The sequence below is a fragment of the Atractosteus spatula genome, chromosome 5, assembly GCF_055471065.1.
Source record: "Atractosteus spatula isolate fAtrSpa1 chromosome 5, fAtrSpa1.hap1, whole genome shotgun sequence".
Classification (NCBI taxonomy): Eukaryota; Metazoa; Chordata; class Actinopteri; order Semionotiformes; family Lepisosteidae; genus Atractosteus; species Atractosteus spatula.
In genome coordinates this window covers 56,369,792-56,395,513 of record NC_142710.1, presented here as the reverse complement: position 1 = coordinate 56,395,513, position 25,722 = coordinate 56,369,792, and the positions used below count along the sequence as shown (strand labels likewise).

Genomic DNA, 25,722 nt, shown 5'->3' with positions numbered 1-25,722 from the left:
CTAAGGATCTGTCCTGTGTGGGAGTTAATCAAAATGTATATGGAAAGCCTAAAGCAGTTTTCCTTATTAGGATCTGCTCTCCTTAATGATGTATTTCATTGCATTTAATTTGGGCTTTCCAGAAAGGGTAATTCTCTACGAGTGATATCTAGAGCATGCTAGCACCATTTCCTCTGCATAATATTTGTCTGGAAAGTAATTATCTCCTACATTATTCAGCAGGCCTCCAGGCTTGCTTTGTGCATGCAGCCAGCTATACTGTCTGTACCACCGATTAGTAATACTAGAGGTTTCTGAACTGGCTGGGGTGCTAGTCAAGGCTGTAAGGTTGGCACAGTCTGGATTCTTTTGCCCCAGATGGAGCAGGCAGGACCCAGAGTCAGCACGGTGTCTGTCAGGGTGATTAATGTGCCTGTCAGAGCTGTTGGCAGGAGATGTTTTGACAGCCTTGGTGTTACAATGACGTTCCCCTCCCCCCCCCCCCCACATAGAAGGCCTAGAGGAGCCTGTGAAGAAGAAGGACATTCAGGATGGAAATCACTTCTTTGAGTACTACCCCCACTCCCCGGGCAAGTACTCCGTGACCATCACGTGGGGCGGCCAGCACATTCCGAAGAGGTGAGAGACTCGACAGGTTTCCTTCAGATGCGCAAGACTGTTGATTGTCCTTGATTTTTTTTTTCCCCCCTCTGAGAGTTAAATACGTTTAGAAGCCAGGAGAGGCATTTGGATCCAAGAATTACAAAATAAACAGCAATGGGGTGCTTGTTGTTTATTTTCTGTGGTAACATATCGTAATGACACCCCATAACTTCAGACACCCGGCTATAAATTGTTTGATTTGGAAAGTGAGAGTGTATCACATTCTGTCATCTTCCTAGTCCTTGGAAGTTCTGTTTATATGACATTATTAAAAATTTCCTTCAGCTGTAGCTACAAGGCACGGCTCTCGGGTTCATCATTCACTTGATGGCATGACAAGCAAAGGGGCCTAGTCATGTTTTTGTTGCCTTACGTAGGGTCTTAAAATTGTGTAAATAAAAGTGTGTTTTCAAATCAGAGATGTAAAAATGAGTTTTAGCTTCTCATTTCTGCTTTATTAATAAGCTTTTACTGTACCACTTGCTGAGCAGAAAAAAATGAAATTTCAGTTTTGATGGTCTACTGTAAGTAGCAACTCTTAAGACAACAAGGATTCAGTAGTATTTTGGAATTGGAGGGCTATACGATTCTGTCCCTATATGCCATATTAATCTGTTTTTTCTTTGTATCACTGGACATGATGCTGCCTTATTGGCTACTTGATTGTTGAAGATGGGTATGCTGTAAACCAAATTGCTGTTATCGATATTATTTAAAAAAAAATAGAAAAAAAAAGTTCTGTTATATTAGGCCTGCTCTAAAAGGCCAGAATTGTCCAGAATGCATTGTTAAGGACTATACAGGCTGCCGTGAAAGAAACATTTTCAAGCATGCTAAAACCTGGAAAGTGCCTGTAGGTGTGCAGACTGAAGACCGAAAAGAGCAGTGAATGACCTCATCCAGGTGGGGCTCTGGGGTTTTCCCAGCTGTGCCACAGGGGACTTCAGCAGACAGCCATTAGAGTGCGAGCACCGCATGAAACTTATTTAGGTCTCGTTACATTACCCAGAACAGCCATCTACTGGGAGGCTGGTAGACGTGGACTGGTCATTTCAGAAGGATAAATTTAATGAGCAAATGGGTTAGAAATAGTGGACTTTCCCCCCCACTTTGTTAAGCATGAGGAAATTAAGACATTTTTTTACGACTGGCAGATTTGATTTTTTTATAGTTTAACAGGAGAGAAACGCTTTTTAAATTGCTACTGTTATAAACTTAACCTTTTTAGACATTTATGGGGCATTGAGGCATTTTTCCACATTTTCATTAGAAAATCTTTCAGGCGTCTGTTACAAGAGCTGTGAAGTTGACCTTGTCTGGCTAAAGCAGAACTGGGTTATTTAGGGCATACTGTAACTGAGCCTAGTTCTGGTGTTGCACAGATATCTCCTCTGTGCTGTCTGTAACTGGTGGCCACTCACAGTCTTTGAGGAAAGTAGTGAGCATTAATGTTTCATCAGTAATTTTAAATTGCATTTCATTATATATATAGTACTATCTACCATGCTAACATCAGTAATATTCTTAATGAGTTAAAAACATTCTTTCCTAGGACTCTTTGAAAGGAAGATGGAGACATTTTTTATACTTGTTTCAGACTAAGTTCATTAACTATATTTTGTTTCTTTGATACCTGCGGACTGATAAGTCAGTTTGTTTTGCCGGAAATGTTGAGAATGTGAGAGCTTCTGCCATTAGTGTCATCCACATACTGTTTTTCTGTTTCTGTGCCGTAGTGAACAGGACTGCACACCTGTGTCGAATGCATTTGATTTAGCAGATGTAGGCAGAAAATCTCAGAGCATGTTCAGATTCTACCCATCACACATCACACCCAACTCTCTCAGTATTGTTTGTCCGCCAACAGATTTAATGAATCTATTCAGCAGCCTGTCAGGATGCATAAGAAATAGCATGGGTTTTCTGTAGATGCTAAAACACACCTTTAATCCTCTTTTTTTTGTTCAGGTGACTTTGTGTGTATGCTGTCCAGCTCACTCTGAACCCCTTCTTTGTGCAACTCTTAAAAGGCATCACAATGAGAGGTGGTGTCTTTTTTTTTTTCCTTGAGTCTGGCTGTGACTCCTCTGTATTCGAAGAAGAAAGGCTTGTGTGCGTTTCAAGAGCGGCACTCGAAATTCGAGACTGTGATGCCTGAATGTGGGGTCTCCTCTCCCTGACAGCCCGTTCGAGGTCCAGGTTGGCCCAGAAGCTGGTCCACAGAAAATCCGAGCGTGGGGTCCAGGCCTGCATGGAGGTGTCGTCGGCAAGTCGGCCGATTTTGTGGTGGAATCTGTGGGAACCGAGGTTGGAACTCTAGGTGAGTGCGTAACTGCCTCTTCATTTCGATCGGGAAAGATCTTTAAAGCAGTTCAAAGGTTTAAGTAATTTTAAGTGTGGACCTGATCAAACTCTGTGCTGTTTTCTTCCAGTTTGCAGCCTGCAACAGGCCTCGTAAATCAGTACTAAACTGATCAATAATAGACGACTAGAAAACCATTTGTTCATTGACACACCCTATAGCTTAACAACTACAAAAATACATGAAATGTTTTTTTAAACCATGACTCTTCCATGATCCGTGAGTGATATAGTCTTGTCGCCAAGTAACATACCTGGAATGAGCAAAGAAATAACTGAGAGACCTAATTGCGTGATTCCAAATAGGTGCTGCTCGGGAATAACCGAGCACAGAATTATTCCTAGTTCTGTGTCATGTGAAATTGTTTGCTTCTGAACTGCTGTGTAAATGTGAAAAAAGCAGAACAAGAAGTATGTGATAAAAGATTAACTGACAAAGGATGACACTGCAAACTTCTGTATCGCTTGATTTCTTTAGTTTTCATTTCTATTTTGTATACTAATGAAGGCTGAAGGAGTTGAAGTAGGTAGCTGCGTCAGCATGCCTAGGCTGCAAAAGAACAAGTAAAGGGTTATTCCATGCTGAATAGAAAAGAAAAGAAACATAACTTTTCGGCCTGTTGGGCCTTCTTCGGGTGTCATGAAGGCTATGTTTTTATCCAGCCGTCAGGGGGACTGTGTGGCTGTAGAAATACTGGGCTCTGGGTTTAGAGCAGGCTGCTGACAGCGGTGAACACTTCTGTCCTGCCCCGGGTGTGCGTCTGTGTGTGAGCTCGTGGAGAGACGGGTAGAGGCCACACCTCTGAGCTGCGTCTGTCTCTCCTGCAGGGTTTGCCATCGAGGGGCCCTCGCAGGCCAAAATCGAGTGCGACGACCAGAACGACGGTTCCTGCAACGTCAGGTACTGGCCCACCGAGCCCGGGGAGTACGCCGTCCACGTCATGTGCGACGACGAAGATATTGAAGACAGTCCCTTCATGGCCCAGATCGTACCAGACACCGGCCTCTCAAGCCCAGAGAAGGCAAGTGCTTTTCCCTCCCTAGACTGTAGTGATGTGCATAGATCTATTTGTTATTCTCAACCCTAAATGGATCCATTTGTGAAAAAAATTGAACTTTTGGCAGATTGTATCTTTGGAAAGTTTTCTAACAAAGTTTCGTCTGGAATGTAGCATGGTTTATTCTACTTACAATGTCACAGTCTATGGACCCTGCTTGTGTTCCACAATGTCTTGCTTCTGTGCCTTGGTGCTGCAGTTCTGTCACAATGTGAAGGGAGCACATCATTGTCATGTTTTGAAAGCAAAAAAGTTTATCATTGTAACGTCTTTAAATTCTGTCACCTTTGTTAAATATGACGAGATGAGAAACTTTATCATAAATTGGTATCTTAAATCCTTGTAGAAGCATAATTAACCTTTTGTCATGCATGCTTGCTCTGATAAGAAGTCACTGGTGGAGGTCTAAGTAAGTCTACTGGTTTGTGTTTCAGGTGAAAGCATATGGTCCTGGCTTGGAAAAGACCGGCTGCATCATCAACAAACCAACTGAGTTTACTGTAGATGCTAAAGATGCTGGGAAAGCTCCCATGAACATCTATGCACAGGTATAACTCCTATTGAAATAGTAGGAAAAGTACTGACAATAGAATTGTTTCATGTTCATGCTTTAATGAAAATAACCAATGAGAAGTTTCCCGCAATGCAGAGGTCTTAGAGTAATCCTTCATAGAAATAATTGGTTTAGTTACACCCTCACTGGCCAATGATATTATGGACCTCCAATGAATACCTTGAGCATCAGGAATAGCTGGAATATAATTTATTTCCTCCTGTCTTCTAGTAGGATTGCTGTCATTTGAGGATGTGTTGAGGACTGACCTTTTAGCTGGGTCCACTAGTGCTCAGTGTTATTGAGAGGTGGGGATTGGCCCAACTCATTCTTCTCAAGCCAGACGTGTACTCTATCTCCTGCCGCTGAGAAAGTTTGATTTGACTGGCGGGGCTATTTGCTGGGGAGGACTGTGTGTGTTTATCTAGCAGAAGTAGTAATGTTCTAGTGCTGTGTCCTCACGCCCAGTGTCGACCTCTTTGTCCTACAGAATGCTGAAGGAACTCCCATCAATGTCAAGGTGAAGGACAAAGGAGACGGAACCTACAACTGCTCATACACACCCACCTCGCCTATTAAGCACACCATAGCTGTGGCCTGGGGAGGGGTCAATGTGCCCAACAGTCCCTTTAGGGTAAGGCCACACCAGAAAGTGTCACAAGGGGGCGCTCTGCCAAGGCTGTATCCTCTCATTCTCGTTAAGACGTTTATGGAAGAGCGTCGAATTCTTACAGCTTAGGACATTATCCCAGGGTATCACAATCCATAGGTTGATGGAGATTTTTTTTATTATATATTATCTGCAAATGGGTGGTTATTCTCAATTGGAAATGTTTACTTTTCTGTTAAATTAAAAATACCACTGTTGCAATTGATTGTACTGTAAGTGTAAAAAGATAACTCATTGGTTTGACTTTTAATGTGTTTTCGGTACACAAACAATTGACATTTCAATTTATGAGCTGGGTAAGATTGCCCTGTAGCAGGCATATTAATTCTGTACTGTGATCTGGGTATGATATCTAATTATTTACAGCTATTTAGAATTACTTTAATTAATCTGTATGGGGTTTGTGAGACTGTGATCAAGTATTTTAGCCATTGACAGGCAGGCAAACTCTGATGATTGAAACTAGGGTTTTAAGCAGTTGCCTGTAGGTGCTTTGAGAAGCTTGGAGATGTTTTATGTTGAAATTTAAAAAGAAAATATTTGTAACCATGCCTTTGAAGTGATATGTTGCCTAAAAGACTTGATGAGATGCCGAGGTCATTGTGTTACAGATAATGTAAGACTATGAGAAAGTAATTATTAATCACAAACAAGCACCTGTGTAACAAATGATGAAGCGAATTGGTATGTGTTTTTTGTCAGTAAAGCGAGTGTTCTTTCCATATTTATCTTGTGAGAGATTAAAAACAGCCGACTTGTTTGTCGGGAAAGGTTTACAAGGTCCACATGTCTTCAAAGAAGCTGATCTTCTTCACTTCCCTGAAGAGAACACTAACCTCCTAACTAGTGGACTGTGTCTTTGTTGAAACCCAGTTGGAAACACCAGAGACAGACCACTAGAGTATGTGTCCCTCTTGAAGGACGGAGCACCCTGGAAAGGCAGTTTGTTAATGGCAGCCTGCTTTCAGAGTTGTTCAGCAGAGGGTAGCCTGATCTCCTGCTCTTTAAGAGTAAGATTGCCTCTTTGTGCGGATTCGGAAAATGAACTTTGGTTTTCCCAGCAACAACGAAAATCAAAGACTCTACCTCATGAATGTTTTCTCCTTGCGAATCGCTCTGCTGCTTCAGAGCAGCACGGCACATCGACAAATGATTGTTGTTTTATTTTTCGTTTGATGACTGAAGAAAAATACATTTCACTTAAAAATAAATTTTATGAATAGATTTCTGATGCAACTTGTTGTTGGTGTCGTAATTGGTGTTTGCATAGACAGTGTATTTATGAGGTAATGATCAACCATTTAATTCCAATTCTCATTTACAGAAGTAGGGGTTTGCCTTTGTGCCTTTAGACTTCATACCTTGAAGGCAGATGGCTATTCTTTGTACATATTGAATATATAATAGTATCCAGTCTTATCTGTTAATTCTGTTTTTCAGAATATTTTTACTTTGACTGTGGATTAATGAACTGATTTGTGATTTAAATTTCTTGTGCGTTTTTTTCTGTTTGAAGTTTCTGGAATGCCTCTGACTGGCTGTGGGTCAGAAGGGTTTGCATTCCCACTCCTTATTAATCCAAATTCTGCACTTTCCAGGAATAATAGATGTATTTCACGTTTATTATTGTCCATTTGAAAATTGTTGCCTTTATTTTCCGGAACAGTTTGCAGAAGCTCTGAGGTAGATCTAAATTGAGTTTTATCCTTTTTTAATGCTGACATTTTTCTACTGTTTTGTGTTAAATCTCTTTTTGTCTCTAAGTAGCTACATTTTAGCAGATATCCTTTGTTCCATTCTTTCTTTGGTCGATCTGCAATTCTGTGATTAACTCCATCAACCTAATTAAAACCTGAAATTCCAGCAAAACGCGATAATGAGTCAAGTGAAAGTTGTCTTTAAAAGCTGAAGTTTTTTTTTCCTGTGAGGTAAATGTGCTGAATCTCAGGTAAAATGTGAAAACTGGGGGTGATGGAGAGATGTTATGGATGCAGGTCTGAGTGGCTCAGCTGTCCAATGGTGTTGTGTTGTTGCAGGTGAATGTGGGGAAGGGCAGTCACCCACACAAGGTGAAGGTGTTTGGGCCCGGAGTGGAGAGGACAGGACTGAAGGCCAATGAGCCCACCCACTTCACTGTGGATTGCACTGAGGCTGGGGAAGGTAAACAGGATCACAGGGCTGCTGCAATTATTCAATGTACAGTTAACGAAATACAAAGTTTTTCCCCAAACTAGTAATGCTGTAGAGTGGGTACATTTTAATCCAAGATTGTCTCTTAATGGTGTAATTCAATCATAAACCTTGATCAGTCCTTGAAAATGATTATACTGTATATACTCCTTTCTGGGTTTTTTTGATTTGTAGTGTTACAGCTCCTTATAGTTACAGTACATTTCATCATCATAACCTCGTTCTGTATTTAATTAGAACAGTTAAGAACGGGCTACTCTATTAGATTAATAAGTGGTACATCATGGTTTTGCATAGCACTCCCTATTTCTGCTCTTTGCTTCTCTGAGAATCTCTGTACATTGTCATGTTTGTGTTGAGGACTGGAAGTAACATTTTATGAATTGCATACCAAATATACTTTACATATTCCCCAAGGCTGTTAGGTTTCTTTGACTTATTTTCTAAATCCAGCTTATATATTCTAATTTCATACTGGGACTTTGTCAGTCAAGCACTTGTGGAAAACCAGCTTCCAGTTTCTTTTCCAAATACCTTTCTGCTATCTGGAATTGTGGGCTTAAGAGTTATATAAGATGGAAAAATAGCACAGACTGTGGCACAGTTTATGTTGTTTCTTCCCATCATCCTTGAGTCAGAAAACAGCCAGTCATCACAGTTGCATGTCTGTTTGTAGGTGATGTCAGTGTCGGTATCAAGTGTGACGCCAATGTTATCAGCGATAAGGAGGAAGACATTGACTTCGACATCATCCCCAATGCGAATGACACCATCACTGTCAAGTACACTCCCCCTGGGGCAGGACGCTTCACCATTAAAGTGCTTTTTGCAGGGCAGGTGGGTGTTATCAGGGAACCCTGGGTATACTAACATGGAGCAAAAAACATTTATTACTGGACACTGAACATTGAAATTCGCTATACGTGTGAAACTCTTACCGAATGGAGATTTGCAATGAAAAATGATGCTCATTCACACACTTACAGATTCTTCCATCCACACTATAAATTGTAAATCAGTTCAAAGTCAGTGCTGAAGTAGTTTCTGATCAGTTGAAGAGTTTCTCGTCAGGGGTGTTAGCAGGAGGGGAGAGGTTAGCAAGGCATCACACAGGGCCTCAAGCTGAGCCAATCCAATCATGTGCAACAAAAAAATTCAATCAGATCAAATGCAGATGCACATTTTCCCTTTTATAAAAGTGTGCTCTAACAGACCTGATCGCAGTTGAACATGCGTTTCCGCTCCAGCAACTAGGATTTGACATATTCAGTCTCTCTTATGGCTAGTTTACCATCCTCGTCATTGTCTGTCTCACAGGAAATTCCAGCCAGTCCTTTCAGAGTCAAAGTGGAGCCCTCACATGATGCCTCTAAAGTAAAGGCAGAAGGTCCTGGACTGGGAAGATCGGGTGAGAACTTTTTGCTGAGTTGGATGCAAGGAGAATGTTCTAGGGACCTCTTATGGGAAGCCTCCCGTGATCCGTTCGGAGTGAATGGAAATGCAATGGCAGAATAACCCCCCCCGATTTAGAAAACCTGACGTTTTTTTTTTTAAAACTGCCCGCATAATTCTGCTTTCAGCGTGGCAAGACGAGCAAGGTCTGCGTCTCCCTCAGACTGAGGAAGGCGTCAGCTCTTGCAGAATGAGAAGGGTCTTTTCCTGTGCCCCTGCAGGAATGGAGAGTGGGAAGCCCACCCATTTCACCGTGTTCACCAAGGGGGCGGGCAAGGCACCGCTGGACGTGCACTTCACCGGACCCGAGAGAGGGGAGCCGGTCCGCGACTTCGAAATCATCGACAATTACGACTACTCCCACACCGTCCGATACACCCCCGTCCAGCAGGTGGGAGCCCGGGTTGCTGATGTTGTTGGCTAGGGTCCTTTAGCGTGTGTGAGAGAAGAAAGAAGCCAGATCCTCTTGTCGCGTCTCACAGAAACAAAGTTCGTGTGCTGTCTTCTGTCCTCAGGGAGATCTGGGTGTTGCGGTAACCTATGGGGGTGATCCCATCCCAAATAGTCCCTTCAGTGTGGGAGTGGCAGCTCCTCTGGACCTTAACAAGATTAAAGTTGATGGCCTTGACAGCAGTGAGTGTCATTTTGTCCACATCCTCACCTTTTCTGTGTTTAAAGTACTGTAGGTATTGGCGACCACTTCTGCCTTCTCTTTTTACTCCCAGATTTAATTGTTCTGCAATTAATCCACTGCTTTCTCCCTTCCACACTCTGCTCTCCCCCTGCCTCGCCATTCAGTGATCGACTGCTACAACTGTCCATTTTTTTTAATAGTTTGGTCTGCTAGCCAGCTTGGAAGATGACAGCTGCTTCTTTTACATAATTGGCGTGTCAGATAATTTGGTGTGCCCACTACACTGCTACCTGGGGACTGTTGCACAGAGATCTTAAGTTGGTTTTGTACTGTTTCACTGTGAATTACTGATATAACTAAGTTTAAAAAATGTAAAAGTAAATGTTTGCAGTCTTTATACTTTATATATATATTATATATATACAAGTTTTTTCCCCTCATTTCTCCTGCAACATATTGTCTAACTATTTGCAGGACACAATGTACAATTAACACTTCCTAATTGGATGACAGTTCTATTTTATAGGTATTTTAAGGTTAGCAGAACTTTTGTTTTACGATACAGTGCTCAGTAGCCCTCTGAGTGCCAGCTCCCTGTCAGGGTTCTGTACACTGGTAAAACTAGTTAATCTTTCTCTGTTAAACTAAGCCATTCTGGATAGATTTGGCCTTAACCTTAAAATCGCAACAGGCTTGTATAGATGGCATTTTTTCCCTATAAATGTCATGAAATCTGCATAGCAAGGCATTTATTGTGGTCTGTAGAAAAGAAGCAGACTCCTCAATTATAACGATCCTGTTATCCTGTGGTTGCGCCATGCTGAGCGAGCCCATGTAATTAAAGACGTGGTTATTTCCTTCTCAGCACCAGAGCTGTTCTCTTATCATTCAGGAGGTTTTCAAGCAAGACTGTGAAAACACACATGGTGTTCCTTTCCAGGGAACCATGTCCCTGTGCTGTAGGGCCACATGACCACGGTGCCCCTGTGCTGTAGGGCCACATGACCACGGTGCCCCTGTGCTGTAGGGCCACGTGACCACGGTGCGCCTGTGCTGTAGAGCAACACAACAACCAAAGTGTGCTTGTTCTGTAGGGGTTGAAGTGGGCCAGGACCAGGCGTTCATGGTGAACACGAAGGGGGCCGGAGGGCAGGGCAAGCTGGACGTGAGTATCACCAGCCCAGCCAACAAAGCAGTGCCCTGCACTGTGGAGGCCTTGCCAGGGAAGGACAGCAGTGTGGTCAGATACATCCCCAAGGAAGAAGGCTTCTACTCGGTGGATGTCAGCTACGATGGAAACCCAGTGCCAGGAAGCCCCTTCCCTGTAGAGGCCTCACTTCCTCCCGACCCCACCAAGGTACCTCTGTCTGACAGCTGTCTGGAATACCAAAATGCTTGAAAAGTTACACAATGTCAGTTTTACTGTGAAAATGGGAAAGACAAGTGTTTTTTTTTAACATAAATACAGTAGATTGAGTTAGAAAACCGTAACTGTAAACACAGTGACTAGATAGAAAAAAAATGCATCTTTTCTTTCTAAATAAAGGAAATAATGTGTGCCTTTTGCCCAAAATCTATTTCACTTTTAAAAATGCCAGTTTTAGCTTTTAGTGTATATTTTATACTTTATACTATACGTATTCTAATTTCCCTCATCTCTGTCTTCTCAGAGTTGAGGACGACCATATGGTTCTGCGTTCAGTGGACAATTAGAAACAGGACTGGAAATTAAACACTTGAAAGATGCTAATCTTTCTGTTCATTGGCTTTAACACTTGCACTACGTCTCCCTTAGTCTAAGAAAGTATAGTAGATACTTTTAGCATTGTGTGAAGCAACATATTCAGGATTTTATTTTGGAGAGCAAATGAAGTATATTTAAAAATCGTGTGCACTAGGTGTTCTTATTATAGGTATCCCCGGCATCATCTAAAAGTATAGAATACTTTCCATTCAGCTGTTAAGCTGGTTACATATTCTTTTGATCCATCCAGTTGTATCTATGGCAGAACAGCTGGTTCTTTCACAGTTAACTGACAGTGCTGGCTATGTTAATGCTGTTCCCCAGGTGAAGGCCTATGGCCCAGGTCTAGAAGGAGGGCTGGTGGGGAACCCTGCGGAGTTCACCATTGACACTAAGGGGGCCGGAACGGGGGGCCTGGGCCTGACAGTGGAAGGGCCTTGCGAAGCCAAGATCGAGTGTTCGGATAACGGGGACGGCACCTGCTCTGTGTCCTACCTTCCCACAGAGCCAGGGGAGTACCTGGTCAACATTCTGTTTGAAGAAGTCCACATCCCCGGCTCCCCCTTCAAAGCGGATATCCAGCTGCCCTTTGACCCCTCCAAGGTGGTGGCGTCTGGCCCGGGGCTCCAGCGGGGCAAGGTGGGCGAGCCGGGCCTCGTCACCGTGGACTGCGCCAAGGCCGGGCCTGGCAAGCTCTCCATGGAGGCCGTCTCTGACACTGGCGCCAAAGTGGAAACCAAGCTCCACGACAACGCCGACGGCACCTACAACGTCACCTATGTCCCTCTCTCTGCTGGCATGTACACCCTGCTGCTCAAGTATGGTGACAAAATTGTGCCAAACTTCCCTGCCAAGGTACGAGTGGACCCAGCTGTGGATACAAGCAAAGTCAAGGTGTATGGACCTGGAGCTGAGGGCAAAGGTAAGAACCGTTATGAGAGTGCATTGGTACTATTTAGAACACAAGAACTGTTACAAACGAAAGGAGGCCATTCAGCCTTTCTAACCTGTTTGATAGTAGCGTATTGATCCAAGGATCTCAACATGGTGGAGTAGCATGTTTCAGACTCCCACAACCCTGAAGTGCCTCCTGTTCTCAGTTTTAAATTGCAAGTCCATGTGGTTTTCGCTGGTGTCCCCCTAGTTTGTGTTGTTTCACTGTTTATTCGGAAGAAATCTGCTGGGATGCCTTTGAAGATTAAGAAGACTTGTATCGGGGAACCTTGTTGTCTTCTCTGTTCAGAAATCCTTCCACCTCTTAGCGCAGGACATTCCTTTGAGGCTGGAATGTATCTTGCTGCTCTTCTCCGGACATCAGTAACTTCTTTATAACATGGTCACCTGAATTTCCACAGTATCCTAAATGAGCTGTAACTAGTTCATTATACAGTTTAAATAGAACATCCCTTAAATTACGTTCTACGATTTTAACTATACAGTATATCCTAATATTGTTTGCCTTTTTATGTGTGCACATAATGCAACACAAACACATACAGTAAGTCTTTCATAAGTGGCATCTTCTGTCTCAGATTCCCATTTTGTATTTAAAGTTTTATATAGTTTATAGCTTTAGCTTTATAGTTTATAGTTTTAGAGTATTTGTTTGTTTTTCTGTGAGTAAAAAATAGCAAAAATCACATATCCCAATAAATGCTAAATGTCTAATTGAACTGTATAGCCACATTGATTTTGCAATTAACAACAATTTTCAATCATCCTAGTCCTAGCAGGTACTAGCAGAGGTAAATGCACTTATTAATTGGAAAATAAAGTGCTTTTCTGCTCGCCTTTCACTATCACTGTAGTGACTCACAGTAGTGACTGAGTATGTCTATATGATTTGTTAAATATTGTGGTTTCAGTCTGTGCTAACAGACTTTGTTGTTAATGATGTTTCTCTAATATCAGCGGAAATGAAAAATAATTGGGTGTCTTTCTCAGAGACATATTCCGTTCTAAAAACGTCAGATGATCCAGAGAAAGGTCTTAAAATTCCAGAGATGTTAAAATCAGCTTCCTTCAGAAATCTCCCTTTTCTGCTCTCATTTAAAAGCAGTGACCTCAGAAATACCTACTGGCAATTAATACCACATTTGAAATGGCTTACTGATATAAATACTGTTCTCAGCACTGTAGGAAAGGGAGTGTGCCTTGGGTGGTAGCATTTACAAAGGGTGGGTGCAGAATGGGAAGTGTTTGAAGTGGAGCTGTTAATTGTTAACCTTTAAAGCACTTATTATATTCAGTATCGTCTTTTACCAATATTGTGGCAACTCTCTATGAATTATTGCAGAAGGTGTGTATGGTTTGTATGCTAAATTCCATGTGTAGGATGTCGTGTTTAACTCCCAATGGCTCATCTCTAGTATTTTAGTATTTATCAAAATATGCTGAGAGGCCACTATCCAAAACAGAGGTGGTTTATGATGGAGCTTGAATTCATGATCTGATTTATAATTCATGAATTCAAATTTGGGAATAGCCCCATAAGTCTCTTTGTCTTGTCACTCTTTGCTCTTTTCATCTAGGAGTTTTCCGGGAAGCTACTACTGAATTCACAGTGGACGCTCGCTCTCTGACCAAGGTGGGAGGGAATCATATCAAGACGATCGTTAAGAACCCTTCGGGTGCCTGCACCGACTGCGTGGTGAAGGATAAGGCTGATGGAACCTACTCTGTGGAATACACACCCTTCGAGAACGGTATGGTACAGTACGTTTTGGCACCAGAGGTTAAAAAAAAATCAACCTTGATCTTATCTTTTGAGAGGGGAAAAAGCGCCAAAGTTTTGCAAGATTTTTTAAATGTTTTTAAATAAAGAATCTGGGGAATTCTTGAAAGGAAAAAAGAAATAAGAATTAACAAGAAACACTGCAGTGGATGATGGCAACACAAAAGATTTTTTGGCGTTCTGCGATTTGCACTACAGCCAGTACTGTCAACTGAATCCATCAAGATTCATAATGCTAGCAAACCTAAATCCAGGCTGACAGCAACCATTGACTCCAGACCCAAATGAAAAGCAGATTCAGAATCTTTGCAATATACTATGCAGTACAGAGTGGGTTTGACTTTTCAGTTTCACCACGTAATAATCTCTCCAGGTATGCCAGTGCCTCTGGGAGTGATTCAGTTTTTCTTTTTCAACACCAATCCCACCCTAACGTTATCTGTAATCCTCTGCTCTTAACCCTAGCTAGATTTTAACCCCTGGTGCATACAGATCTGCATGTATTTTTATGCTTATACGGTGTTCAGAATTGGATGGTTTGGTAGCCTTTTCTGTGGTCATGTAAAATGTTGACAGTAGCTCCTGTTTTTTGACAGGAATGTGTGTGATTACATAAATGTCCAGCATACTGCATACTGCATAAGGAATGAAAACTGGTCATATCCATTAAATTAAATAATAAACTGGGTATTTCACCACTTTCCAAGGCTCTAGCCATTTCATGCATATAACAGTGAGGATCAGTGCTAGCGCGGTTTCCCAATTTGATGTTCAGTGGCTGTGGTTTGCTGTGTCCTCAGGTGTGCACAGTGTGGAGGTGCTGTATGATGACGTCCCTGTACCCAAAAGCCCCTTCCAGGTGGGAGTGTCAGAGGGCTGTGATCCCTCTAGAGTGGTAGCTAAGGGACCTGGGCTCCAGGAGGCCCTAACAGAGCAGCCCAACACTTTCTCCATTATCACCAGGTGAGTCCTTGTGGAACTAACCTTTTTGTTGTTCTGTTTGATGCTGAGCAGGTGCGGCTTCACAAATCTGCTTGGGTTCTTCAGTATTAAAAATACCCACAACAGTGTGATTATGCAATCATGGTTTATAGGTGTAAAATCAGTGAATGGGATCCCCAAAGGGCAGCTAGTCACTCTTTTCCGAATATTATAAATGTGTAATTTTAGCAAGCTGTACACTCATTCCCCCAGTGGGAGGGTTACAAAATAATTGGAGGGTGCTGATGGGTACACTTGTGAGACCGCCATTATTTATTTTACAGTTTCTAGATGTTCTTGCATCTTTTTAAGTTTCTGGGTTAAAGTCATCCACAGTCCATAGATTGGATCACCTCACACCTGCTTCCATTCAGTCTTGACTTTTAGTATTTTCATAGGATCGATGTTTTATAGTACATTGAACACACTCTTAGTTTCCTGAAACGTGAACTGATTTTAGAAATTGTTCATCCTGACCACTAGCTTGGAAAAACAAAACATTCTGAGAGCTTTAAAAGAGCAGAGACGCTAGTCGACGTCGGATCAGCAGGAATCGGATTGTGAAACCCTGATTTAGAAAACATCTGCTCAAGTTTAAACAGTTTTAAACAACGTTATGTGGTAACAACCATCTTTTTGTAAAAAAAAAAGCTGAGTTCAGCTGATTAAAATCAAGTACTTAAAATGCCACATTCGTAAGAAATCATTATAGGTTTCTGTAAAAGGTCAAATAAGTAACACTTTATACTTAAATTCCTCCCTGATTCAATATGTTGATTCAGAAAGAGCTTTTGGGCTCTTGATAAAAGCCTCAATGTGACAAAAAAAATCGCTTGTGGCATAGTTGCGTTTTCTCTAAAATGAGAGAAAGGGATTGTAAGCATTCAGAAAAATCTTGTGTTTAAAACATTCGCAGTAGAGAAAGAGAGGAATGTTGAAGCATGGAAGACACATCGATTAGAAAGTACATCTCCAATGACAAAATGGTACAGAATTTCATAAGGCAGTACTGTTGCACCCTTTGTAATTTACATGAAAAGCTCGATCTATATGATTTGTGGGGCTTTTTAAAAAAAATATAGACCAGTTTGAAGCCCTTCCGTTGTTTCTGAAGCTTAAAAACTGGTTTGGGTTTTGTGACAGAGGAGCGGGCATTGGTGGTCTTGGAATCACTGTGGAGGGACCTTCAGAATCCAAGATGTCCTGCAAAGACAACAAAGATGGCAGCTGCAATGTGGAGTATATCCCCTATGTCCCAGGGATATATGATGTCAACATCACTTACGAGGGACAGCACATACCAGGTACATTTCAGCCAGAGAGGCGGAACACAAGGGTGGAAGCACACATGGAATAATGCTCTAGGAGCTTTCATTTGGCAACAGTGGTCAACTGCTGAAAGACCTGCATTTACTGTGATTCCTGCTGAACAAACGCTTGCATTGTAACCTGCCTGAGTTGGGATTTTTGGCTAATCTTGAGGAGTGGCCAACTGTGGACTTGAACAAAATTTGCTTCAATCCCACTAAATCACAAAAATGCAGTTATGGAAAAAGCCAACATAAATGGAGAAGTCCATTTGATATAGTCAGATCTCATGGAAATGCATTCTCCCCTTCACAGACATTTTTTGGTATGCTTTAGTTACGTTTAAAGTGAACCAATTTGATTTCAGTTTGTATGGTTTATATTTACTGTGGTTCATTTTATTTTTCAGCAGTGACTTTCTTCTGTTTTTAGGTTAAATTGTAATCAAGAAAGCGACTGCCATATCATTTTAATCTTAAACCTACTAGAATGCTCATATCTCCTTTATATACATTATCTATATATTATGTATGGTATCAGTTGTCCAGTGAAAGCTGATGATACTACAGGAGATTGGGGGTGATTAATTATGTCTTGGGTCTTATTGCTGTATGTAGAATTTCTGGGTTCTGATTTGTTCTTTTTTAGAACTCATAACTGAATGAAAGGACAAATAGTGATGTAGGTTTCTGTTGTAAAAAAATAATTAATTAAACATTTGGGGAAAATTATCAGCTTTTGTACATTTAAAGAAATCGCTTCATTTTGACACACTTTGCTTATAAATGCATGAGTTCACCTTAAATGTGAGTCCTCTGCCATTCAGATGATCTTTCAAGAAACAACAAAAATTGATCATAATGGGGCTCCTGAATGGGTCTGTCAGGAGAGGTACTCACTCTTTTGAATGAAGCTCAGCAGGGAGACGTATCATTGACACTACAGTATGTACATCAACATGTCTCATTCTGTCCTGAGCTGATACAGCAGTTACCCTGAATCAATTGTGTGTCTGTGTAATAGTGACAACAATTGCTGGTCCCATAATATCTGCTTCAGAAAAAACACATGCATGAGTATGGGAGCATTAATTGTAGTATCATCAGTATTTCAGAAAATACTGATATCAAGAGGCCTTGTGAAAATTTTCTGCAGTAAATTTGTCAGAGTATTTTTGTTCTTTTACTTTTATTTCCAATAATTAGGCATGGTTTCCCATTTCTCGTAGTATGCTTTTCACTGTGCTTTGCTACAGTTTACTCTCTAACATGGTTTTGGTTAACCCCAGTAGATAATAAAAGACCCTGCATTATATTTTTTTAATTATTCCATGGTGAGGCTAAATTATTTGAAGTACAATTAATCAGTTGATTTTACCTTAAATTTACATTCCACTGGAAACAGGAGCTTGAGGTTGTTTAGTTTGAATGCCAGTGGAGATTAGATGACATAGGAGAATGACTATTAAAATGGCATAGTTAAGGGAAATGTGATTGGTGCTTCATGTATTAATAAACCACATATAAGAGAGGAAATTTATCATTCTCGGTTGTGATAAAAGATACTAACTGCCCCAACTTGTGTGTGTGCCGCAGGAAGTCCCTTCAAGGTGCCGGTAAAAGACGTTGTGGATCCCAGCAAGGTGAAGATCGCCGGACCAGGCCTGGGCACGGGGGTCCGAGCTAATATCCCTCAGCAGTTCACTGTGGACTGCAGCAAGGCTGGACAAGCACCGCTGTCTGTCTCTGTATTGGCACCCAAAGGTGTGTATCCTGTCATCTGTTCCTTATGGCACAAGCCATCGCTTTGGGTTCAAAAATAAATAAATCAGTGGCATTTGAAAGGAAGAATAATAAAATGTGACTGTTCACAACGGGCTGAGATTTGAAGACCTTTGACTAACAGCATATATGGCATTGCTGTGTTGCACACCGACTTGTGTTGGACACCGACCTTGTGAAAAGTTGTCAGTTTTCTGAAGCAGTTGTTTCCTGTGAAAGGCTTTTCAGAAATCCACTAGGAAGAACTTTACTTTCCCCTTATGTTACAGCTCCGGTAGCAACATCATGGCTGTAAAACTGTGATCGTTGAGAGCTGGCAGTCATAGGTCAGCTGGATTTAGTGAAAGTTGACGTATGCGCATGAGTTGTGGCGAGTTGTATTCCTGAACAGACTGGAAGGATGTGGGGGAAGCAGGACTGGTGGGGACCCAGGTGTGGTGAAGGGGGAAGGGCTAGATACTCTTCTCTGCCTCTGTCTGTCCTGTAACAGTTTTCTGTTCTAGCTGATGAGACGGACTCCCAGCCCTGGCGCAGTCACCTGAAAGCTTTAACGGATCTCTTTAAGCTCGAGCCAAAGGGCGATGACAAAGGGACAGGTTGGAAGCTACATATTCAGCTCTCCTGCTTGCCTGAAAATGACAGGACCCGAACAAAATACAGATAAATGAAACTGCAGGTGGAGGGATTTCCAGAGGCCTAAATGTTGAATAGCTGAAAGTTTCCCTTATGAAAATATGCAGTGGCCAGGTGACAAGGGGTTTTTGAAAGCAGTTACCTTTCATGGTGCTACATCATTGGTCATGCTGATGATCATTATGAGATAAAAAACATACTAGTTGTCCTAGAATGTCCTGTATTTTCATAAGGTTAAAACTGCATCAGTTGGTATGTTTAAGGCAGCTCTCTGATTCCCATGCTTTGGTCTCTGTCGCAAAACTCCAACTGAGTTGTGGTTCTCTCTGTTGTCAGCTGTTACAACTGCTAGAGCTCTCTCCTTCAGCTTTGTGGTACTCCTTGGTGACAATCACTTGGCCTTTCCAAAGACTGGAGACGTACAATAAAGCATCACACAAAGTGGAGCCACCTAGTGTCATGGAGGAGCATTGACTCTGGATAACTCTGTCCCACCTCCTGACAGAAAAATTATCTGTAACCTGAAAGCATTATTTTTAATTATATTCTCACTTAATGCAGTGTGATCGCAAACTGTTGCAGTATATGTATCTTTCTATAGTTTATTTTGTCTCTGCTAATATTGTGCCATTAAAAAGCTTCTTCTTCAAAAAAGCTGTCTAGCTATACACTACTGTCTCACTCAGACTGGCTTTAAATCCTGAGAATGGTGTATTGCAGGAAAGAGAAAAGGGTATTCAAGGAAAAAGCTAGACAACAGCTCCTTTAACAAAGAAAATGTGTACAGTTTTGCACGCTGGTAGTAAAACAGTAAATAACAGCAGCATTTAGAAATGACTTAATTGTATACCCATAAATTCTTTTCCATTTCATTGGAGTTGTTTAAAAAATATAGAGAATGTAACAACCTTTTGTCCCTCGAGAGAGGTTCTGAGTTTTGCCTCATTTACAGCACATTCAGTACTGTCTGTAAGTCAGTCTAGCCTCATGTAGTATTTGTGTTCTTAATTAAAAACATTTAGGAAATTATATATAGTGTTAAATACTACATAGAACTTGGGCTCGACTTGCAGATCTCTGTTAAACTGCATTTGATTGTAATTTTCAAATCAAAATCTTAATCAAGTGTTTTAATCACACATAATTGCAGATTTAAAAATATTTACAGTAAAATTGCATGCCTGTACCTGGTTGTTGATTTCATTTGTGATTCTTCTAGCCTTCAGGTTATGTGCTTTATTTAATAAGTGGAAGATTTTTTTGAAAGCCACAATGTTTGATGAATTCTTCCAATTGATCAAATGATCGGATCTCAGATTTTTCAAATATTTGTTAAAGATAAGAACGCAAATTTTGAAAATGGTTTGATTATAGTCAGATAGTCAGATATATGTTTGCGTGGGTGATTTAGACAAAAGTAAACTATTGTGTTCTGGTGTGATGGCAAATTAAGAAAATGATGGCACACGCTACTGAAATCTCCTTTGTTTTGCAAATGTAATGTCTTTATCTTTTGGAAAGAGGAGCCAGGTTCTCAAGGACTATGGCCTTGTTTTTATTATATGCAGAAAAACAAAAAAAGATTGTGTAACCTCAGTTTGTGTGACCTGTGTCTGTTTCAGTATCAGGGCTTTGTGTGGGTGGCCCTACTTCAGAAACCTATCCAGACACTTTTCCGCTCGGCACCAGTTAACGGCCTGCTCTTTGTGTTGGTGTCTAGGTGTGGCCGAGCCAGTGGACGTGACTGACAATGGAGATGGGACCCACACAGTTGCTTACACCCCCTCGGTGGAGGGTCCTTACTCAGTTTCTGTCAAATACGCGGATGTGGATGTCCCTCGCAGGTAAGAACAGAAACTTTGGAGGGCAGGTGAGATTATGGCAGCACATGAATTAACTAAGTAGCTCGTTAACATCCTAGCGAACCAAGAACCTCCAAGACTCACAAGATTCACAGTCTGCAGCAAGATTGAGCTATTTGCTCTAGTTGCACCCCTTTGTAGAGTGGTCCTCCTGTTTCCAGTTGTGAAGGAATTTTGTTTTTTACCCGCTCTTTAAGATTGGAGTTGTTGTGCTATAAACAGCACAGTGGTGTGCGTCTCTGGTTATTGCACAACGTGAATTTTCATTGTACCTGAACCGGCTATTCTCAGTCCGAATCCTTGGATCCCACACACTGGGGTTCTGGATTTTTCCAGGTTCTTCAAAAATGTATGGGGAGGAAGGAAAAGTCAGTTGCTATTCGATGAATAACTCTTCAAAGTCGATTTAGGTCTCCAGTGTTTTGAAGTTAGTGACCGTGTGGTGATTGAATCAAAACACTAGTCTTTTGTTTTATATAATGTAATCAGACAGTAATGTAATCAGACTGATTGCGTGGTAAAAAAAAATCACGTTTTACTCCATTGGGTCCTCAAAATGATTGTTGGTTTCTGTTGCTTGTTTGCAGTCCGTTTAAATTCCGAGTGTTACCCACTTACGATGCCAGTAAAGTCCGAGCCAGTGGCCCAGGATTGACCAGTGGACTGCCAGCCAGCCTGCCTGTGGAATTCACCCTTGATGCCAAGGATGCTGGGGAGGGTCAGCTGTCGGTGCAGATCACAGTGAGTGCACACAAGAGTTGACGCGGGCATGAGTTTAAAACGTCATGGCTCAGAGGCTCAGCAAAGCGGGCAGCAGCTTTGCTCTCCGTACAGATTTCTATTGATTATTTTTGCACATTTTTGGGGGGAAAGAAGTACCTCAGTAAATTGGTCTGAGGATTGTGAGCAATAACAATTTTTTCAGCACACGGACATTGCATAGAACCTATTATTGAGTTTGCAGTGACGTAGAGTTGTGAGGTTTCGTGGTGTTAGGATACTTATTTTATCAAGGATCAGGCTCATCAGGTTTTACTCAGCTCTGTTAAGTCATCTGTACTGAAGCCAAGAAAACGTCCACATACATTTGATTAGCATGACAAATGAGGAATCTGGCTAAAATAAAACTCCAGTGGTAATTCCAGTTACGTGATAAATGGGCATTTGACTAGAGGCCAATGAACAATTCTTAAAGAGGCAAATTTGTGATGTCGCCTTGCTGGGAAAAACGAGTGCTTTTCTTTGTAAATTTATTACCAGAGTTGGATAATTGATGATAATTCAAGATTTGCAAAAACTATTCTAAATCACCCAGATCAGCTCCACTCTAATTTCTTCCCGAAAGGCTGTTAAAATCTGACCTCAGCCGCTCTCCTGGCACCCTGGGTGTCTGTAATACTTGCCCTGTTCGCAGTCATCCCATCACTCTCTCTGATCCTACCCTTGGAAGGAAGGAGCACCAGCCTGACGCGGCCCTGCGTTGTTCTGTTTTTCCATCAGGATCAGGAAGGGAAGCCAAAGAAAGCCCAGATCCACGACAACAGGGACGGCACCTACAGCGTTTCTTACGTCCCCGACAAGGCTGGGCGCTACACCATCGTCATCAAATATGGGGGAGACGAAATCCCCACTTCACCCTACCGAGTTCGCGCCACCACCACCGGAGACGCCAGCAAGTGCACGTTGGAAGGTGAGTGTGAAGTCCTTGGAATGGGCGAATGATTCGCCAGGGCTCGACTGAACTACCACTCATTCTAGGTACTGTACGGCCCAAGCCGAGAAGAGCAGTCTGCTCTTTTGCCAGTCTTTATACAGTTTGTGGATCAGGAGCTGTTAGGGAACAATGGAGGTTTATATCTGTTAATTGTATTAAGGCCATGTGAACGAAAGAACAGTCGTCATTTTAAAAAATCCAACCGTAACACATTTTGAAATGGACCGCTGTTTGAGAGAAATCTGCCTGTGTTGTATATCGTTGGTGAGTTTGCAAGTATGTGTTGCGAATGCCTGTAAATCTGCATTCTCGCAGTAATTATTTCCCCGGTCAGTCCGACCTGATGTCTTGGAATTCTTGGATGCTGTTGATATTGCAGGCGAACTCATACATTTACGCCTTAATCACAAGCACAGCAGCTTGAATTGAATTGGGAAAAGCATTTTGAATCTCTGTGGCACATTACTGCAGGATTGGTTAACCCCATCACCTTGCTCTCCAGGTCCTGGACTGGGCCCAGTCATTGCCATCGGACAGGAAGTGGGCTTCGTGGTGAACGCAAAGCGTGCTGGAAGAGGGAAAGTGTCCTGTGTTGTGGTCACCCCAGATGGGACGGAGGTGGAAGCAGATGTCAACGAGAATGAAGATGGGACCTTTGACATCTTTTATACCGCCCCCAAATCAGGCACTTACATCATTTATGTCCGCTTTGGTGGTGAGAACGTTCCCAGGAGCCCCTTTAAAGTCACGGTAAGAGCCCTGTCTTGACTGTTTTTTTCTTCAGCTTTATATAACATGCTGCGTCATTTGATCTCTTATATCAAGCATTTGGAAGTAAACCCTCTGTGAATTTAATTTCAAGCTGAGCTGCCAGTGGTTTCATACCAGTGTTAAACAAATTAGGACACATTTTTCTTCATTTTCTCTAGGTAGCACAAGGAAACAGCACATGAAATTCTGCCACATTTTTTGATCATGTGACATGGCGTTGCATTTAACTGCATAACTTTATTAACATTACCATGACACTATTCATGGACTGGCACCATTCAGGATCTAGGCAATTCATTTTTTTAATTTAATTTATATCTGCATGAATATACAGTAGCATTTGCCTTTCAAATATATAACATAATGCTCACCTCATGGGTAACCCATCAATTAACTGACTTAGCCCTGAGAGCTTTGACACCACAGTCTCCCCATAGTCTCCAGCATGACCCTCAACAGGTAAGGTGTAAGGTGGGAATTCATACAGCAAACCACGTCATTTTAACCCGGATACGCCAAGATGACAGTGGATATCCATTCTTATGTCTGCCTGTTTTCGTATTGTGTACATCTCCAAGCAGCTCCACCTGACAAACTGGTGGACGTTCTCCATCCCTTTCTGGGATTCTGACTCAACAAATGTCCATCTTCTCTTCTAGCTTTGAGCTCTGTAGTAATATTTTTTAAATTCTATTTAAAATTCTATTCTATTTTTCTTAGAATGAGTAAATACTTTTAGAGCTCTGCGTTGTACTGATTAAGTTCTTCTCCCATGCGTTAACTAGCGCTTTTGGTTTTTTTTTCCATTGTTTTGAACAACCCAGAGAAGTTTTGTGCAACATTGATGGCTTTTATTTGCATAGAGAAAAGAAGTGTGGTTAGTTCCGTCGCACGGCAAATTTGAACCTAATCCCAGAGGGGTTTGTGTGTCTGTGGGTGCATCCATGGTTGGGGCCTGTGTTAGAGTAACCTGCCTTATCATCCTCCAGGCCACAGATGAGGCCCCTCTGGTGCAAGAGCAGAGTGTCCAGCAGCAGCAGGCAGCCCCTGGTCTCCCCGGCTTCCAGCCCTGGGTACTGACAACTTGCCCTCTCCCTCCTCTCCCTTTCACACAGACTGCGAAGCTGAGAGGCCTCCTCAAATCTCCACAGGCCCCTGCCGTTCATTTTTTCTAATCACTCTGAATGATTCCTGTGGCTGCCCCACTGATTACCGGCTGACCCAAACTACCTTTCTTCCTCAGTGTTTTGTCTTTCTACTCCTTTCTACCTTTTTTTTTCCTTTTTCCAATAACTGTTTTATAAATTCTTCCCACACCACTTTTCTCTCTGCACAGATATGGGACTGAGGCCTTTCCTATCTGGTCTTTGCACAGATCTGAGCTGCTGTTATCATTTAACCCATTGCATTGGTTTTAAATCTAAACCACTCCCCTGCTGTTCAGTTCGCAGTAGTTTTTCATTTGGAAACAACTATAACGGCTATAAAAAGGCTCAAACAGATTTATTTGGATTAAAATTCCTTGAAAGATGTCATAAGGAGTAATGTGAAGTAACGGTAGACACCTAATATGTTAATATGGATTTTAAAAAAGCTGTATAAGGTATATTTTGATTAACTTTTTTCTAGTTTTCTTTCTAAAATTGAAGCCTCCTTGTATAACCAAATGGGATCATACAAGAAGACTTCCACATCCACAACTAGTGAGAATGTCTATACCCATGTTGTCAGTTTTTGTACCTTTGTGGTGATATCGAAGGAGAGCTGAAGCTAATGTCAGGCTTCGGGCCTGTTCACCTGAATGACTTCATACGTTCCAACTTTCTTCCCCCCTGGCTGTCCTTTCTAAGGATATTCACTACATGGGAGAGTGAAGATGATGCATCTGAATGGTTAGCTGTCTGACCTCACCACAGTGATCATTCAACTCTTTGTGTTTCCAGCTGGCTTGGTTGGTTGTGGGTATCTTGTTTTCCTCTTCCAGGACTCTGAGACACTTGCCTTTCCAGGTGGAGACAGTCTGAGAACTCATGTACTCCATGCCTGCTCTGTGGGTGGTTCACTTCATCCCATTTTGCTGTCTTTGTTTCTTTTCCATCGGTATCTTTACAATGAATCATTCTGATCAGGTGATCTGGTTTAGCTTTATTGTGCTATGTTCACTTTTGCTTATCCAGCTTCTGTCAGAGAAACTATAAGTAGTTTAGCCTAGAGTTATTGTGAGAAACATTGACCATCGAGGATTGTTGATCATGGAATGTTGATTCATAGTTGTGATCCTTCTCTATGGTTTTTGTCTGGTGTTAGGTGACAGATGGAGCTTACATTCCGGTCAACAGCATGAACGGGACAGGATTCCGGCCTTTTGACATGGTCATCCCTTTTGCCTTCAGGAAGGGAGAGATCACAGGTGAGACTGACCACTGAACTATGCCTAAAATAGGCAGCTGACATTCGGGACCAACAGTGGGACTATAGCATGAGACCTCTTTTCTGAGGGGGCTCAATCTACTTTCTTTTCATCAGAGGGAATGACCGTTCTGATTCAAACACAATGGTGAAGCAGTTTCCTTTGCTTTTAAAAAAAATGGTTAGGTTTCAAAACTAAAGCTGAAAATGTCAAGGCCATGAGCG

The 25,722-nt window shown here is 41.9% G+C and overlaps 1 protein-coding gene across 2 annotated transcripts in view; it reads left to right on the top strand.

The window, feature by feature from the left end:
* flnba (filamin B a) overlaps positions 1 to 25,722 on the top strand; it is a 110,350-nt gene that overhangs the window by 59,876 nt on the left and 24,752 nt on the right. The window contains exons 10-31 of one of the 2 annotated variants that reach the window (XM_088916781.1): positions 492 to 618; positions 2,826 to 2,962; positions 3,832 to 4,025; positions 4,496 to 4,609; positions 5,105 to 5,248; positions 7,321 to 7,444; positions 8,151 to 8,311; positions 8,792 to 8,882; positions 9,148 to 9,317; positions 9,442 to 9,559; positions 10,655 to 10,917; positions 11,629 to 12,226; positions 13,836 to 14,009; positions 14,839 to 15,001; positions 16,163 to 16,323; positions 17,923 to 18,090; positions 20,462 to 20,585; positions 21,191 to 21,344; positions 22,104 to 22,293; positions 22,820 to 23,067; positions 24,078 to 24,161; positions 25,396 to 25,498. In XM_088916781.1, the coding sequence (XP_088772907.1) occupies positions 492 to 618; positions 2,826 to 2,962; positions 3,832 to 4,025; positions 4,496 to 4,609; positions 5,105 to 5,248; positions 7,321 to 7,444; positions 8,151 to 8,311; positions 8,792 to 8,882; positions 9,148 to 9,317; positions 9,442 to 9,559; positions 10,655 to 10,917; positions 11,629 to 12,226; positions 13,836 to 14,009; positions 14,839 to 15,001; positions 16,163 to 16,323; positions 17,923 to 18,090; positions 20,462 to 20,585; positions 21,191 to 21,344; positions 22,104 to 22,293; positions 22,820 to 23,067; positions 24,078 to 24,161; positions 25,396 to 25,498 (3,810 nt within the window). The remainder of the gene's footprint in view (positions 1 to 491; positions 619 to 2,825; positions 2,963 to 3,831; positions 4,026 to 4,495; positions 4,610 to 5,104; positions 5,249 to 7,320; positions 7,445 to 8,150; positions 8,312 to 8,791; positions 8,883 to 9,147; positions 9,318 to 9,441; positions 9,560 to 10,654; positions 10,918 to 11,628; positions 12,227 to 13,835; positions 14,010 to 14,838; positions 15,002 to 16,162; positions 16,324 to 17,922; positions 18,091 to 20,461; positions 20,586 to 21,190; positions 21,345 to 22,103; positions 22,294 to 22,819; positions 23,068 to 24,077; positions 24,162 to 25,395; positions 25,499 to 25,722) is intronic. The other variant, XM_088916782.1, reaches the window with a different exon arrangement.